This window comes from Mesoplodon bidens (assembly GCF_964165515.1).
Source record: "Mesoplodon bidens genome assembly, chromosome: 15".
Lineage (NCBI taxonomy): Eukaryota > Metazoa > Chordata > Mammalia > Artiodactyla > Ziphiidae > Mesoplodon > Mesoplodon bidens.
The window spans coordinates 9,346,292-9,362,023 of record NC_138171.1 but is presented as its reverse complement, the minus strand read 5'-3'; the positions used below and the strand labels follow the sequence as shown (position 1 = coordinate 9,362,023).

The 15,732-nt window shown below is 44.4% G+C and overlaps 1 protein-coding gene across 2 annotated transcripts in view; it reads left to right on the top strand.

The window, feature by feature from the left end:
• Window positions 1-2,809: 2,809 nt before the first annotated feature.
• TSHZ2 (teashirt zinc finger homeobox 2) overlaps window positions 2,810-15,732 on the top strand; it is a 455,171-nt gene continuing 442,248 nt past the window's right edge. For both annotated transcript variants that reach the window (XM_081256897.1, XM_081256896.1), the window contains exon 1: window positions 2,810-3,677. In XM_081256897.1, the coding sequence (XP_081113023.1) occupies window positions 3,638-3,677 (40 nt within the window). In that variant the 5' untranslated portion in view covers window positions 2,810-3,637. The remainder of the gene's footprint in view (window positions 3,678-15,732) is intronic.

The window sequence follows — 15,732 nt, the reverse complement described above, 5'->3', positions numbered from 1 at the left end:
TACCAGGCACCTAACACAGTAGATATTTGTTAAATGATTGAATGGAATGCAAAGGCCCAATCAACGGGCATAGGGCTTCTGCGGAATATGGCAGATTCAAGGTGAGCTTACTGCAACCTTGGTCTTCTTTCTGTCCAGGCCTAATTCTGTACCTCCTGATCCTATAACTGTGGGTCCTTAATGACACGACTGTGGGGTTTTCACTCAATAAGCTGTGGTTCCTATCACAGAGCTCCATCAAGGTGTGTTGGGTAATTAGAATTAATTAGTACTAATACCCCTTTTGCTGACATAGCCAACTATGAAGTGGGGTTTTCTCTGCCTCAGTTGCCTAAGGACTAGGCTGGGATTGGGTGGGGCTGGTAATGGGTGGAGGCTGCCTGGGTGATTTAGGGTAAGTGAATTAACAATTTGTACCATATACGTGAGAGGGAGAAATGAGCATTTGCCCCTGTGCAGGGATGTTAAAAATGATTAAACAGCGCTTTGCAAAGAGTGACAATGACATCTTGCAGCTGACTGGTAGGATGGACAAAGTTTCCTATGGCCCAAAAGAACTGTTTAGAAAAATATTTGTGGGATGGGTCACCCTTGGTAATTCCCCATGAGCGAGGGCAAAAGTGACAGGTAGGTTGTAGGCAGAAGGCGCCACAGATCAGGCCTCATGTGCAGTGAGTACATGGCAGGGCGGGAGTGAGGAGTGGGCACTGGTGAAACCCGTCACCATGACCACAGGAACAGTGTCACCCCTTGAACTCCTAAATTATTGTAATTATTACTTTAATATCTAAGCCTGAGTTGGCTCTGTAGTTAGCAATTTGGGGTAGGTCTGATTCCAGAAGAACAAGGGCTTTTTTAGCAGAAGTTTTTAAACCGGAATGAGCAGGAGATTGACCTGTGGGGTTGGGAGTCGTTTGATCAAAATGCAGATTCCAAAGCCCTTATCCAGAAGTTTCTGATTTAGAAGGTCAAGGGCAGTGGGCCCTAGAAGGTTCTGATTAGGAGATCTAGGCATGACTTTACCTCCTGGGTGACTTTGGGCAACGTCTGGATACAAGTTTGGTTGACACAACTAGGGTGGAAGAGTCTGGCATCTAGTGGGTAGAGACCAGACATGCTGCTAAACATCCTACAATGCACAATGGCCTCCACAGCAAAGAATTATGGCCTCAAAAGGTCAACAGTGCCAGGGTTAGAACATTTTCTTCTAGAGTAAGGCCTAAGAATGTGCATTTAATAGGGGCCTCAGGGCATTTTAATGCAGGAAGGAGAAGCCCTTGGAAAGACTCAGACAATGCCTGGCTTTCTATTCTAGAGACGTGCTGTCAGAGTTCCCTTTTTGTCTAACTCCTCCATATTTAGGACTCAGCTTTGACTTGACTCTCCCCAGGAAGCCCTACCTGGTAACTAAACATCCTCCCTTCCTCCAAGTCCAGGTTAACGGCCCCCCCCCTTCTAAGTACAACCCCTGTCCCAGCAGGCCTCACTTGCCCCTTTAATTGTCTCTCCAACTGGAACAAGAGTCCCTTGAGGGCAGGGTCCATGTTCAGCCTGTCCCCAACAGCTCAAAAGGTACCTGGCCCATATCAGGGCTCCATTGTCACATGCTGGCTCAAATGACATCTCCTGCATTGAGGCTAGAGCTACCCCCTCTTTCGGACACTGTCAGAGAACCCTCTTGTAACAAATTCTTGGAGCTTTTCACTCTGAAATTATCTTATTGGTTTGCTTACCTTTCATTCATTCAAATATTTTATTGGGCACCTACTACATGTTGTGATCTTTGCCATCACTGGGAATATAAAACCCCTCCTCCCAACAGAACTTATATTCTACAGGGGAAATTTGGACAATAAAAGTCGAAAACCGTATATAATATATGTGATAATATGTGTGACATTGGTAAGCCCAGTAGAGAAAAATAAAATAGAGAAATGGAATGGGGGAGTGGAGATGTGTGTGTGAAACTTTAAGTAAGGTTGGCCTCTGGGAGAAGGTGACATTTAAGCAAAGACTGGATATGTGGGGGCGACTTGCCTGCTCCTCCTTAGAACACAAACACTGAGAGGGCCGGGATCTTCCCTTTCTGTATGGCTGCTGTGTCTCCAGAATAGGCACATAGTAGGTGCTCAATAAATCTTATTTAAACAAAACAAAAAGAGGACTGTGATTAAACCATCAAGGAGACAGATGGGAGATGCTTGTTTTTATGACCGTCCAGGGACTAGCAGGAAGGTGGGAGAGGCAAGGGCATTAAATTTAAGGCGGTGGGGAGGACATCTCTGTGGTTAGATTAAGAGATTTAGAGGATGGTGGTCATCACTCCAAGGTGCCCACCCCGTTCCCTGCCCAAAAGGAACATCAGTTCTCATGCTCCTAATATGGTTAATGGTCCTGTTAATGGTCCCTGCGGCTCAGCTCACCTGGCCCCCTGCGTCTCCTGCCATCACCCCGCCCCCTTTCTTCCACATCCCCTCCCTTCTTCACGCCTCCCCCAAGGGGTGTCCCCGAGCCCCGGGGCGGGGGTGGAAGGGGGGTGGCGCGTCACCGCACCAGAGAAGAGGGCGCACGGCGGAGCCAGCCCCGGTGGCACGCCCGGGTCCCCGCCCCCAGCCCTGCTCCCCGGCAGGACACTGTCCCTTTAATAGACTCCCTGTGCCTGGCGTTCTGCGGCTGGGGAGTAAATTTCTCCCTGTCATCAGGTCGCGGGGAGAGGAGGAGGAGGAGGAGTTTGTTAATGTTCAGTTTGTTCAACGGGATCGATGTTTGCTGGCATCGCCTCGCCCTGTCTTGTGTGTGTGTGAGAGTGTGTGTGCGTGTGCGTGTGTGTGTGTGTGTGCATATGTGGGGGGTGTGAGTGTGTGTGTGAGAGGAAGCGAGAGTGCGTGCGTGCGTGTGAGTGTGTGAGTGTGTGTGAGTGTGTGTGTGTGTGTGTGTGTGTGAATTCCAGATTTTCTGTCTCTCCCAGACCCGCTCCTGTCCTCAGCATATCACTCGCAGACGGGGATCCGACAGCAGCCACAAACCTGCAGTGAGTGGTCTCTCTGCCCCCGGCGCGAATCCGCCATAGAGATCGGCGAGGAGGAGGAGGAGGAGGAGGAGGAGGAGGAGGAGGGAAATAGGAGAAGGAAGAAGAAAGAGAAGAAGAAACCACTACCTTCCCAGGATTGCCTCTTTTTTTTTTTTTTTCCTTATCTTTACGCGCGCGTGTGCGTCCCTCGTCCCTTCCATCCGAACCCGGTCTTGGATGTTTAATAAAGAAATCAAGTGTCTCAACAGTCACCAAAAAAAAAAAAAAAAAAACCAAACAAACAAACAAAAAATTCCAAAAAGCCAAAACAAAAAGAGAGAAAGAGAGAGGAAAAAAAATCCAAAACAAACAAACAAACAAGGCAGAACCAACCTCTACTTCCAACCAGCCGGCACAGCCGTCCGTGTCTGCCACCCAGAGAGGGGGGTCTCTGGCCCGTGGTGGAGGAGTTGCAGGGGGGATCGTCAGGGGGACAGAGGCCGAGTGACGCCCTAGGAGCCACCGGGCAGGAGGCGGAGGAGACCCAGAGAGGCGAGAGAGACCGCGGGCCCCCGCGCGCGGCTCGGGGCTGGGGCGCCAGAAGTGGGACTGGAGCGAAGTAGAGCGATGCCAAGGAGGAAACAGCAGGCACCCAAGCGGGCGGCAGGTAAGAGAAACGGCTCCGCTTCGGGGCTGTCCGGCCGGGCTGCCCGGTGCGCCGAGCTCCTCGCCCGCCCTCCTCGCCCCGGGTGCCCCAGGACGCCACCCCCCTCGGCTTTCGGGGGAGTTCGCTCCGGGTGCCCCTCTCTGCCCGGCTCAGAACCCCATCCTCTCTCGCCTTCTCCAGTCTCCCAAATCCTCCCCTTTCCAGGCTCCGATTGGGGGTGTTGGGGGAAGCTATCCCACCAAGCCTTCCCTCCTTAAACTTTTTTTCCTCCACCCTTTACCCCACCCCTAACTTTCTCCCAGTCTGCTTCTTGCCTCTCGGGCCAAAGTTGGGTTGAGGATTTGGGGTGCGGAGTGGGGAGACAGTCCTTCCACCCCCGCATCCCTCCGCGTGGTCAGTGCCAGTGGCTTCTGGCCTCGAGGGACAGCGTCTCCTCTGGCTGGGGTTTGGGACGCTGAAGTGTGAGCAGTGACCCAGCCCCGGGCTGCAAGGCTGGCTTTGGGGCGAGCCATAGGAGTTTAGCTTTGATCACCAAGGTGGAAAAAGCCACCCCAGGAAACGAACCTTTGAATATGTTTTCTAAGAGGATCCACGTTTGGAAATCTAATCAACACTCTCCCTTCTCCTAAAAAAGGGGAAGAAAAATGCCCCTTTAATATTGAAACAGCTCTGGATTTCCTTTGCCCAGAGTGAGTTACAAACTTTGTAAATGGATTTGTATGGTAGGAACTATCCCATGTGAATTCTTACTTACCACCCCTCCTCCAAAAGAGAAAAGAAAAAGAGAGGAACAGGTTAGTGGATCAGTACATTAGATCTTGTAGAGGATTTTTTTTTTTTTCCTTTTGGGTTGCTTAATTGCTTTTTTAATAGTATGCTGGGGTTTTGCTTCTCGGAAGTGTGATATGAAAGTTCATTTTTCTCCTCCCAGACCCACCCACTGAAAAGTCAGCTTTCCACTTGATTGCTAGTTTTGGTTTGACATTTGATTGATCACCTGTCATCTCGCTGCCTTTGATCTATTCATTCTTGATATATATCAATAAATCACTCACCATGGTAACTCAGAGTGCCAGTGACGCAAGCCTTGCCCTCTAGATTCAGAGCCAGACATGCACAATTATTATCTTGTTTGGCTTTTAATGTGGGCGTTTTTACTTCTTTGTGTCCTTCAGTTGAATCGGGCTTTAGCAAAAAGCTTAAGTTTTTTTCCCCCTTCTTTCTGTCTTTACCCGCATGCTTTAGGCAGCATCAGTTAAGGCGGGTCTTCTGCAGAGCCCCCCACAATATTTCCTTCTGTTCCAACTCGAGCGAAACATTAGGGAGAAGAAGTTCGGTGGAACACTTTCATAAACTTTGAAAAGCCACCCTCAGAGCAAATCCAAAGTTAGTCACAAATCTGGGCAAAGTGGGTGTTTGTGTCTGAACATGCTGGACCACCAAGCTCATCCTCCATCGTGGCCTGATTCCAGCACGAATGGCAGTACATGTGCTTTGAGATATCCACAATTATCTTCCCTTCTGAGCGCAGATCCGTAACCGTGTATAGATTGATTCAAATTGCATGGGGAAATATCATTTACAAAGCTTTGATTCATGTATTTCCAAGAGCAAAATAATTTAGGTATTTTTAGTACCGTATCTATTTAGAACTTGCCTAGTCAATGAGGTACTCTTTTTTCAACTCTAGCTACCTCTTTTGCAAACAGTTTCTTCCTCCTACCCCTGTCCCTTTCTACATTTAACTCACTTATTTTTTAAAACTTAGATTGCTTTGCAATCTGAACAGCACTGGGGTGTGCACTGGCCTTTTAGACTCAGGAAGACTGAGCCTGCTTCTTCCAGTTCTAGCAACATAAATTTAAGTATAGATAGATTATTAGAGATAGCGTCCTTATTGTTGTCCCAAAAGAGAACCCTGGGCAACAGTCCAGCAAGAAGTGATACTGCCCTGAAAATTACTCTTTTTTTTCCCCCTGTTGTTCCGGTAAAGGCCAACAACTAGGCAGTAATTTAAATTACCAGAATGACTAGACATGTCTCCTTTGGTCAGCTCATTACAAAAAGTGCATTGCTCAGAACTGCACTACTTTGATTATAATTATGCTCTGATCAATGAGGATCCAGGTGTACGTAACACAATGCTGTATCACATTATTTAAATTAGATCCTTTTCATTAAGCTGGTGTCTGTTGGAGCTAGCTTATCTATTTACTGTAGTGTTTGTATGTGTATGTGTGTGTTAGAAAGTTCTGACTGTAGTTTCAGTTTTCTGGCCTATTGTGTTCCTAGCGTCTTTATGTGTCTGTTTTCGTGGCTTTTATTATTTTCACTGGAAGAAGTGGAAGCCCTTGTGAAGCTGAAAGGGAATAATTCATTTTGTACACAATGAGGCCCCTCTTACGGTATTTATTTACTCACATATTACTAAAGCAGGTATTTTTTCATGTAATATTTCTTTCATCTGAAGTCATCGATGCTGTACTCTGTTTTAGCTGATGTGGTTATTCACAAGTAAAGTTAGCCACTTGGAGATTCTTTAGCCAGTTAACATCCGGGGAGAAGAACAAGGTGGGTTCTAGGATTGTGGCCATAGTAACTTTTATCACTGCTTAAAATTAAACAATGCACAACTGTAAGTAATTATTCCCATGGGCTGATGTTGAAAGCTTGATTTCTAGCTTGATGAATGAATAATGTAACATCGAAAAAGCCTGTGAGTGAATCAGAACTGAGACTCTCTTTCCCAAGAATTGTTTGAGGCAATTTGATTCCTTTGCATTATTAGTTTTAAGTTCCACGTTCCAAGGAATCAATTATGGAACTTTCTAATAAAGCAGGTATGCGGTTAGAATGAGCGAGATGATATTATAAGTGATGGGGGACGTTAGTCTTTATTGGTTATATTCCTCCCTCCTTTAAGGGAAGGGCTGTGAGGTAGGCAGTTCTCTTTAAGGAGACAGCTAAGTCAGAACACTTCCCTCCGAAATGTCATTCTCCCTGGCTTTCTAAAGCTATGCTATTCTACCATACTATTACTTCGGGCAAGGAAGAAAGTTTAGAAAGCAGCCTACAGTACCCCAAGGGTCTGTGTATGTATGAGTGAGTGTGCTTGCTTCCTTGGATGTATATTTCACTCACCACTAAAACGTACCTACTTTTACCTGAAAATATTGCAGGATTCTGTACCAGCATCTTTTCTCCCTATGCATTGTAGGGAAGATAGAGAAGATGGCAGAAAGGTAAAATAAAACAGAACCGTGTTTTGATTTGTTTGTGTTTTGCAAGACGCAGAGTAGTTAAAAATTTTAAACTGTAGACTTACACTGTAACCCTTCTGTTTTCTACCATCTATCACAGCCTCTGTACATACACATGTGTAATATATATTTTATTTCACCATCCTGAACTCTTGTTTTTATATAATGCCAGCCAATTACGATAGGATGCAAAATCTTTGGGCATCATATACATATGAATATCTAATGTATATATAAATTATAGGCGTCTGCTCCGGCCTACTCAAAGAGATTAAATGTTTTCTTCTTGCTGACTCTCAGAAGCTATTTGATAATCCAGATCTGAGGAAAGTCTTGCAGGAGAGAACAGCTCCCTCAATTTATTTTGTTTATTTAATATGGAGATGAATAATGCAGATTTTGTTTTCATGAATGTCCTTGTGTGGCAGTAAACATTAGACTATTAGCAATCATTACTTAAAAGTTGCAATTTGCACCTTAATAGCACAGGTTGTTTACACGGGAAACATATTCAGCAGGGACAATTCGGAATACTGCAGTGGAGTGTAGAGATGACCTGAGCGATCTCCTTTTCAACCTCCTGATGACGATGACTGGATTAGTGGGCAAGGTTTCAGCAGTGTAAACCAGCAGGGCAGGGAGGGGTCAGTCAGCTCAGGGTGAAGTTTACCTTTAATTCACTGGCAAGTGGAATGGGGTTCAAGAGAATAGGTATCAGGGTGGAGTCCCGACCCTGGCACTCTTACTTTGTTTAAGCACAGTTCAGAGAGACAAGTTCCCATCTTGAAGATTTAAATACCGCATGCTATAGACCCCTTCACTTACACAAACAGTATGATTTTTAACAGATGAATGGGAAAAATAAATACACACCCCCACCGCCAAAGGGGCTCAGCAGTGTGAACTGTTCAGGCTATTCTTGTTATTTAAGGCAGATCCCTGAAAAAAGAAAGGACAGGTACCTTGAAATCACATCCTCCACACAGTGTTTTGGATAGAAATTGATTGCTTAACTGGTCCTTTTCCCACTCCCCTCATGATTTCCTTCTCCTTCCTCTCCCCTCATCCTTAAAGACCCAGATGGAATGGGACATCTCAAAAGCCCATTTGTTTTAGGCATTTATTGATTTCATTTTTAATCTGCCATATCAGGACACAATACATTAACCCTAATCAGCAGACTGCAAGTGATAGGGAGTTCTGGTGGAAGCCAGGTAAGGAAGAGGGGCCGTGAGAAACTTCTCGACAATGAAAATCTTCTTGAGGCTTGGGGGTTGGAGATCAGAGGTGACTTTTGAGGAGGGTAGAAGCATTCCTCAGAAATACTCTGCATTTATTTTTCTCCCACCTTACATTTATTTTTCTCCCAGTCACCTCGATTCTATTGCTACCATTCGGGAAACCTTCACACCCAACAAATACCTCCTAGGCATCTTTAGCAGAGCTGTCCCTGGAAACATCTTGCCTTTTGTCACATTCTCCAACAGAGGCTTATGCTTTCATTTCATCCCAGCTGACTTCTCACTCATTTGACGGAATTTCTCCAACTGGATAATACCTGGGCTGATCTATTTATCTTTCCAGTGGCTTGGGAATTGTACTCTCAATTGAGCAGGTTTTAAAGGGGCACTGAGCCTGGCATTATTTAAGGCCACTGAAATGATGCACTTCTGCTCATCACTGCAGCTGAGCTTAGGGAAATCAGCCAGGAAGAAAACCTAGGCCCTGTTCGTGTTTGTGCCGGGTCTGTAATTAGCTGACACGAGTTCAGTGTCCTGAGTGGTGCTTCCCTTCCATCACTGTATCTGTACCATCAATTTTATTTAAGTACGTCATGGTCTGGGAAGACTCAGCCACTATTTCAAAGGCAGTGTCTGTGTCCACCCAAGTCCCCCTTAAAAAACACAAAATTGCCTAACAAATTCTATATTAAGACCAGGCATACACAGAGTATCATTTTCGTTTGATGCAAAGTCAGTTGGAAACGCATTAAACTAACAGAGAGTGTCTTGCATCGCTTCCCTGAAGCAGTGCTTTTTCATTACATATTTAATTACAACAAATTGAGAGACTTTATATAAAAAAAAATCACAGTGGTATTAAAAGAAGCTTGGCACACAAATAATTTTATTGTTTCACAAGTTGACAATGCTGCTTTATTTTTATTTCTTTGGGAGAAATTCATTTTCATTTTCTAATGTTGGGATAAATACAGAATGTCTCCCCTACAGTCTGTATCAGGGAGATCTCATCCTTCTACTTTCCTAGAACCTTTTCACCCTGGAAGAGGGTTTTTTAAAATCTGTCTTTCAGTAATTTGTAACAATTTGTATGTTTAAAATTATTTTAAGTTTTCTGAGTTCCATTTAAAGTTAGAAATTCTCCTGTTTCTGAGGGTGACCTTTGGCAAGCAGCTCTTCCATTATGAACGAGCTTAGTCATTCTAACCACATAAGAAATAGCTTGTTGAGAGTGTTTGCTTGATTACCTGGATATTGCAGGGAGAAAAAACACCCTACAGTTACAGGCCTCTAGCATACGACACTGTTTTCACTGGATTTATCATTTCTTTTTTTTTTTTTTTTTTTCCTGCTACTGACCTGTCAGTCACTTGTTTCAGGAACTTTTTTTCAGAAGGGATAGGCTTAACGTTGAAAGTCGGTTTCAAGATACACTGGGTCTTTAAGAAATGATAATAAAAAATAGAGACTTTAGAGACCAAATATCCACTTCTGGGCGATGTCTGCAAACTCAGAGGATTTTCCTCTAACTTGGACATGCATCTGGAGTGTCTTCAGCAGCGTGGCCGTACTTGTGTTACTCGTTTTGCCAGAGGGTAACCGTCAGACTCAAGTCCTTTCCAAAGATATTGAATACATACACAGCCACACAGAGAAGAAATCTCAGATGCATGTGGGAATTGCCGATATATTTGTTTCCAAAGCAAACTCCATGGGTGAAATGATTAAATAATTTAGACGGATTCGAAAGTCATTAAAACAGCCAGGTGGAATTTCCAATTGTTGCCTCTTTCGGTCTTTTGTGTTTCCCCTACAGAAAAAGATGTCCTCTGGGCATTCTCAAACATTTTGTGATGCCAAAGTGATGCCTAAAATTGTTTAAAATTTTAGAAATTAAAATTCAGGAGGCACGGCCAGCTAATCCTATTATTAATATATCAGTATTATTTAGCTATGCTTAACAACAGGGAATGCACAATGCAAAAGTTTTAGAGATAATGAGCTTAGAGAAATTACATGGGGAAAAAAATACCTGGATCATATTTGAAAGGATTTGTCTTGAATTTTGCACATCTAAATGAGTTTCCTTTCCATTTGTGTTAATTAAAAAAAATAGTTTCAATATCCCTATAACTACTACCCAACCTGAAGCAGGGTCTAACAAAGCTCTCTCTGGATGTACAAAAATATAGGACGTTGTAATGCACATCCCCTTTTTAAAAACAGTTTTAGAAAACCAAATATGGGCTTGAAAACTAAAAGCAAAACCTCAACAAGATCTATAACACAGCCAGCTCAGGGTTCAAGATCGAAAACTTTGTTTCGGCAGGGTAAGAAGAAAATAGCGTTGCACTTTAACTGCACATCTCCCCCCTGGCACAGGAGAGGCAGTGAAGCAGGGAAGATTTTTAAGGAGCTTTTTAGCTCTTCTGCATCTCTCTCCAAAGACTAATTTAATGGAAAAGCTGTAGTGTCCGTTTATGCCAAAGGAAAAACCTCATGTTTCCGTAAAGCTGCTAGGCGCTAAGGTGGGTTTTTAAAGAAGGCCAGCGTGCTGCAGTTTCCTTTAGTACAAAAATTAAGATCACTGGTCTTAATTAGTTGAGTGCTTTCAGAATTGAATGAATACTCTGAAATCACCCCTGAGCTTTCTTCTTCAAGCTACATCTAAGTCATTTCTGTGGAAATTATACAGTTTAGATATTAAGGTGGGCAGAACACAGTTACTGTTGTTTTTTAATTTAATTAATTAATTTATTTTTGGCTGCGTTGGGTCTTTGTTGCTGAGCGCGGGCTTTCTCTAGTTGTGGCGAGCGGGGGCTACTCTTCCTTGCGGTGTGCGGGCTTCTCATAGCGGTGGCTTCTCTTGTTGCGGAGCGCGGGCTCTAGGCACACGGGCTTCAGTGGTTGTGGCTCGCGGGCTCAGTAGTTGTGGCTCGCGGACTCTAGAGCGCAGGCTCAGTAGTTGTGGCGCACGGGCTTAGTTGCTCCGTGGCATGTGGGATCTTCCCGGATCAGGGCTTGAACCCGTGTCCCCTGCATTGGCAGGCGGATTCGTAACCACTGCGCCACCAGGGAAGTCCCCACGTTATTATTTTTAATGAAAATAGTTACAAAGTGCAGAATGAGATAAAAACAGAGTTGGCAGCGGCCATTCTGTTTGTAATGAATCTAGAAGAAACTTCCTTAAATGTTTTTCCGCGCCATGAAAAATCCATGAAATCTGGTGATTGGTGACGTGGGAGATACAAAAAGAAGACAGAAGGTCAAGATCTTCTGTAGGGGAGATTTGTGTAAGCAGGAGCAGCAGCATATACATATTTCTATATAAACTGCAAGGGGCTGACTTTAAATCACTTCAATTAATCAGATCTGTAGACTTTTCTATGTATTTAGAAGCCTCTCTCTTATACCCCAGGGAGATATGAATAGCTTCTGGGCCAAGATGATGCTGTAGAGAAGAGTTAAATCTATTCTGTGTGTTCGGTACCACTTGGTACAGAAAAAATGCCGAAATGAAAAGCTATATAAGCACGTTTTATATCAGAATTGCCTTTAGCTATTTTCCTTTATTAGAAAGTTGGGTTTGTAGCTGTGCGCTTCTTCTTGCTTTCTCCCTTGGGATTAGGTTTTGGACTGTGGATGGAACCGTGGAATAGGAGGAAATGACTTCGGTTCTGGTTACAGCTCTGCCACCCTACTTAACTGGCCCTGGGCAAGCTCAAGAGATAACCTTACTCAAACAATAAGAATGTAAGTTCAGGAGTCAGACTGACCCAAGTTCAAATCCTTGGGTCTACTTTTTTGGATGTGTATGCTTGGACCAGCTGCTCAAATCTCCTCATTTTCCAACCTACAAGATGGGGGTAATCATAGTTCTTCTTAAGGTTCAGGATTTTGGAAAGGACGCTGTGAGTCCTGAGCTGAGAGAATGCACTAAAACTGCTAGGGGCCACACCTAACAGAGCTAGTGTATCTTTGCCCCAAATAACCAGACCATGAAAAATGTATACCAGAAGGGAAATGAGGAACCTGCCAATTATTATGGGACCAGGAGTTCAGGGTCAAAAGAAATCAGACTTGGATGCGTTTTGATTTTTAAAACTGGAAATATAATTACTGAGTAGTGTTTTAGCCTTTTCTGAGAAAAACTCATACTGGATGGGTTGGAGCCCTGCCCCAGCTCAAAAAAAAAAAATTGTTTCTTTCCCAAGGAATAGTAATTATAGCACCAGCAACAACAAACATAACAACAACAGCAATAATGATATCTGCCACTACCTAAGTGCTTATTATATGCCAGGCATTTTACCAAGTGCTGTATGAATTTTACAGTCATTCATTCAAGCGGCAGTTATTTCTTGAGTTCTTACTACATGCCAGGTCCTGTTCTGGTCACCTGGATCCTCAAGGTTAATGGGATGGGTGTGGTCCCTGGGGATCTTACCCTCCAGTTCGGGGAAGCAAGAGAACATACAAGTAATTTAATAAAGGAAAAAAGATAACTTTCATATAGAAAAAAGCTCTATGATGACAATTGTTTTATGAACACAAACATGTGAGAACAGGGTTGGGGCAACAATGGTGTGGATGGTCAGAGGAGACCTGCCAGAGGAGGGAACATCTGAGTGGAGTCTCGCAACATTCCTGAGTTAGATGCTAGCATCCTCGTTATTTTACTGATGGGGATCTGCGTAACCTGCAGAGCGATTCATCCAAGGTCATGCAGCGACCGAGGTTGGTTTGAAACTTTCTGCTTCCAAGACCCATGCACATAATCTGTTGTGGTAGTTTACCTAGAAGAGTCATAGTGATTTGCCAAGGAAGGACCCTCAGTTCCTGTTATTTTTCCATTGCATCTGTTGTGATGTCTAAACCTGGCGGGGGGGAGGGTACTGAGAACACTGACAGAGGATGCCGCCTTTTGTGGCGTCTCCAACTGGAACCTTAGTGCCATCTGCCATGTATAAAGTCAGCTCTTCCTCTTCGTGTGTATGTGTGTGCATCCGTGTGTTCATTCACCCAACAGATGTTGACTGTTCATCTACTGTGTGCTAAGCATTGATCTTCGTGCTGGAATGTTGCAGTAGGAAAAGTCCCTACCCCCACCCAGCTAATACTCTTGTGGGTGAGACCAAAAAGCCAACGAACAAATAAATATATAATATTGAATAGTTCTAATGGCATTTCATAAAAATGAATCGGGATGAGTAGGTTAGAGAGGGATGGAAGGTTGCCATTTTACCTAGAATGGTTGGGGGTAGTATTAATTAGGTGGTGACATTTGATCAGACCTGAATAGAAAATGAAGAACTAGACGAGCATAGATCTGGGAGAAGCGTTCCAGGAAGATGAAGCAATAAACACCTTAAGTCCAGAAATGTCTTGCGTGCTTGAGGAATACATAGGAGGCCACTATGGCTGAAGCAGATGAAGACAGGGGAGAGTAGCAGGAAATGAGGTGGAGACATAGGCAGGGCAGATCATGTGTAGCCTCCTAGAATTGCATCTAAGTGTGATGGGATCGCTGGAGGGGTTCAAGCAGGGAAGTGATGTCATCTAATTGGGTTATTAGTAGAACAGGGGTACTTGTTTGTATTTCAAAGATGGTAGTGGACTTGGGTATGTTTATCCATTCAATCTACTTAGTTCACCCCTCAGTGATGGAGACTAGGATGCTTGGAATAATAGAGGTGACACCTGGAGGTAAAAACACGTGCCCAGGCTTTATGGAGGAATTGACAGGTGCAGGGATGGGTGCCATCCATGAGGCTGTGGGAAGGCAAATGTTAAGAACCAGGCAAATCTGGGATCCAACTGCAGCTCCTACCTACTTAACTAGCCACCAGTGTGCTTTAAGGGGAGTCCTTTAACCTTGTGACACCTCAGTTTCCTTACCTGTCAAATGGAGACAGGATATCGTTCACCTCACATTGTGGTTGTGACGATCAGACAGTGTGATATAGATGAAACCCTTGGTGCAGTCTCTGGCATTTACATAGCATCTTCTCCATAAATGAATTTATGTCCTTTCTATTGTTTTGTTTTGTCTTCTGTAGGAATTCTGGGAGAAATCTAGGCACTTGAATTAGTCCTTGGTACCTATTAGGCACTAAATAAATATTTCCTGACGAATGAATAAGTGATGCTATAAATAAGTGAATGAATAAATACTTTAATTAGTGTATTACTTTGTATACTAATTAATTAATTTAGAGTATAAGAATCTCTTTTACACATCGAAAATTTTTTGGCAGACCTCCGTACCAATCATGATCATAGCTGCACTTTGAATATTTATCAATTTAAGAAATATTAATGACACAACGATGGTGATTTTAGTTAGAAGCTTGTATTTTGTTCATCATGACGTCCTCCGCCTTCAGTTGAAGAGCAGTGATTCACCTTTTTGCAGTGAATGTTGTTTATTCATCTTATAGACAGTGCTTGCTGATACTATGGATTTGTAGACTTCCTTCTTAAGCCTAGACCCGGATGGAGGCCAAGAGGTTGGGGAGCCTCATTTCTGACCCCAGAGGTCGACCTCTCTCTCTCTCTGCTCTCCAGGTGCTGTGCCCTCCTGCCCTCAGCCTCCAGATGCTCCCAGCCCTCCCCCGCCAGAAACCTGTGCTCATCCCCTCAGGCCCAAGGCAGCAAAGCTTAGGGGTTGTTAAGCTAACAGGAGAAGGCTATAGGCTGTTTCCTGGTAACGCCTTCTTCTTCGCTTTTTAATTGTCACCTTCAGATAAGTGCCTGGGAGAAGAAAGAAGGGAGACTGGCTGGTGCCTGTTAAGGAATATCTTAGGACAAAGAGATCAGGGATAGCAGAGAGTATTGGGGCATTTTTGCTGCCTGTCCTAAGACCTTTATTTAACTGATATTATTGAAGGTCTGCTGTGTACCAGGTACCGTAGGAGGTGCTGGAACTAGAGGCTTGAGTAAAAATGACAAAAGGCCTGCCTTCTTGACGCTTACATTTGTGTGGCAGACGGGTCCCAAACAAGCAGGCAGATGCATGTTACCTCGTGTCAGAGAGTGGTGTGTGCAACAGAGAAAATTAGAGGAGGGTGAGGGGTCTCACGTCACAGGAGGATGTGCTGTCTTAGATAAGAGAGTGAGCAAAGGCCTCTCTGTGGAGGTGATGCTGAAACTGGGTTCTGAGTACAGTGGCAGAGAGCCCAGGGCAAGTCTCTGGGGAAGATGGTTCCAGGCGTGGGAAGGTCTGGGGCTGGAGCTGCTGCAGGAACTGGAGGCGCAGCAAGGAGACCAGGGTGACGAGACGAGGGACACAGGGTGAGCGATGAGGACAGAGGGATAGACAGACGCCGAACCTCTAGAGCCCAGATGCTGCACGAGGCGCCAAGGTTCTGAGTGAACTGGGGAGCCTTACAGGGCAAGGGAGCAGGGAGACAGAGGATCCCACTTAGGTTTTTACAGGGTCATGCTGGCTGTCATGTTACTTATCAGGGACCAAGGCTGCAAGCAGATGGACCATTTTGGAGGCTTCTGTATCACCCTAGTCAAAACCTGGTGATGACTTGGACCCGATTGATG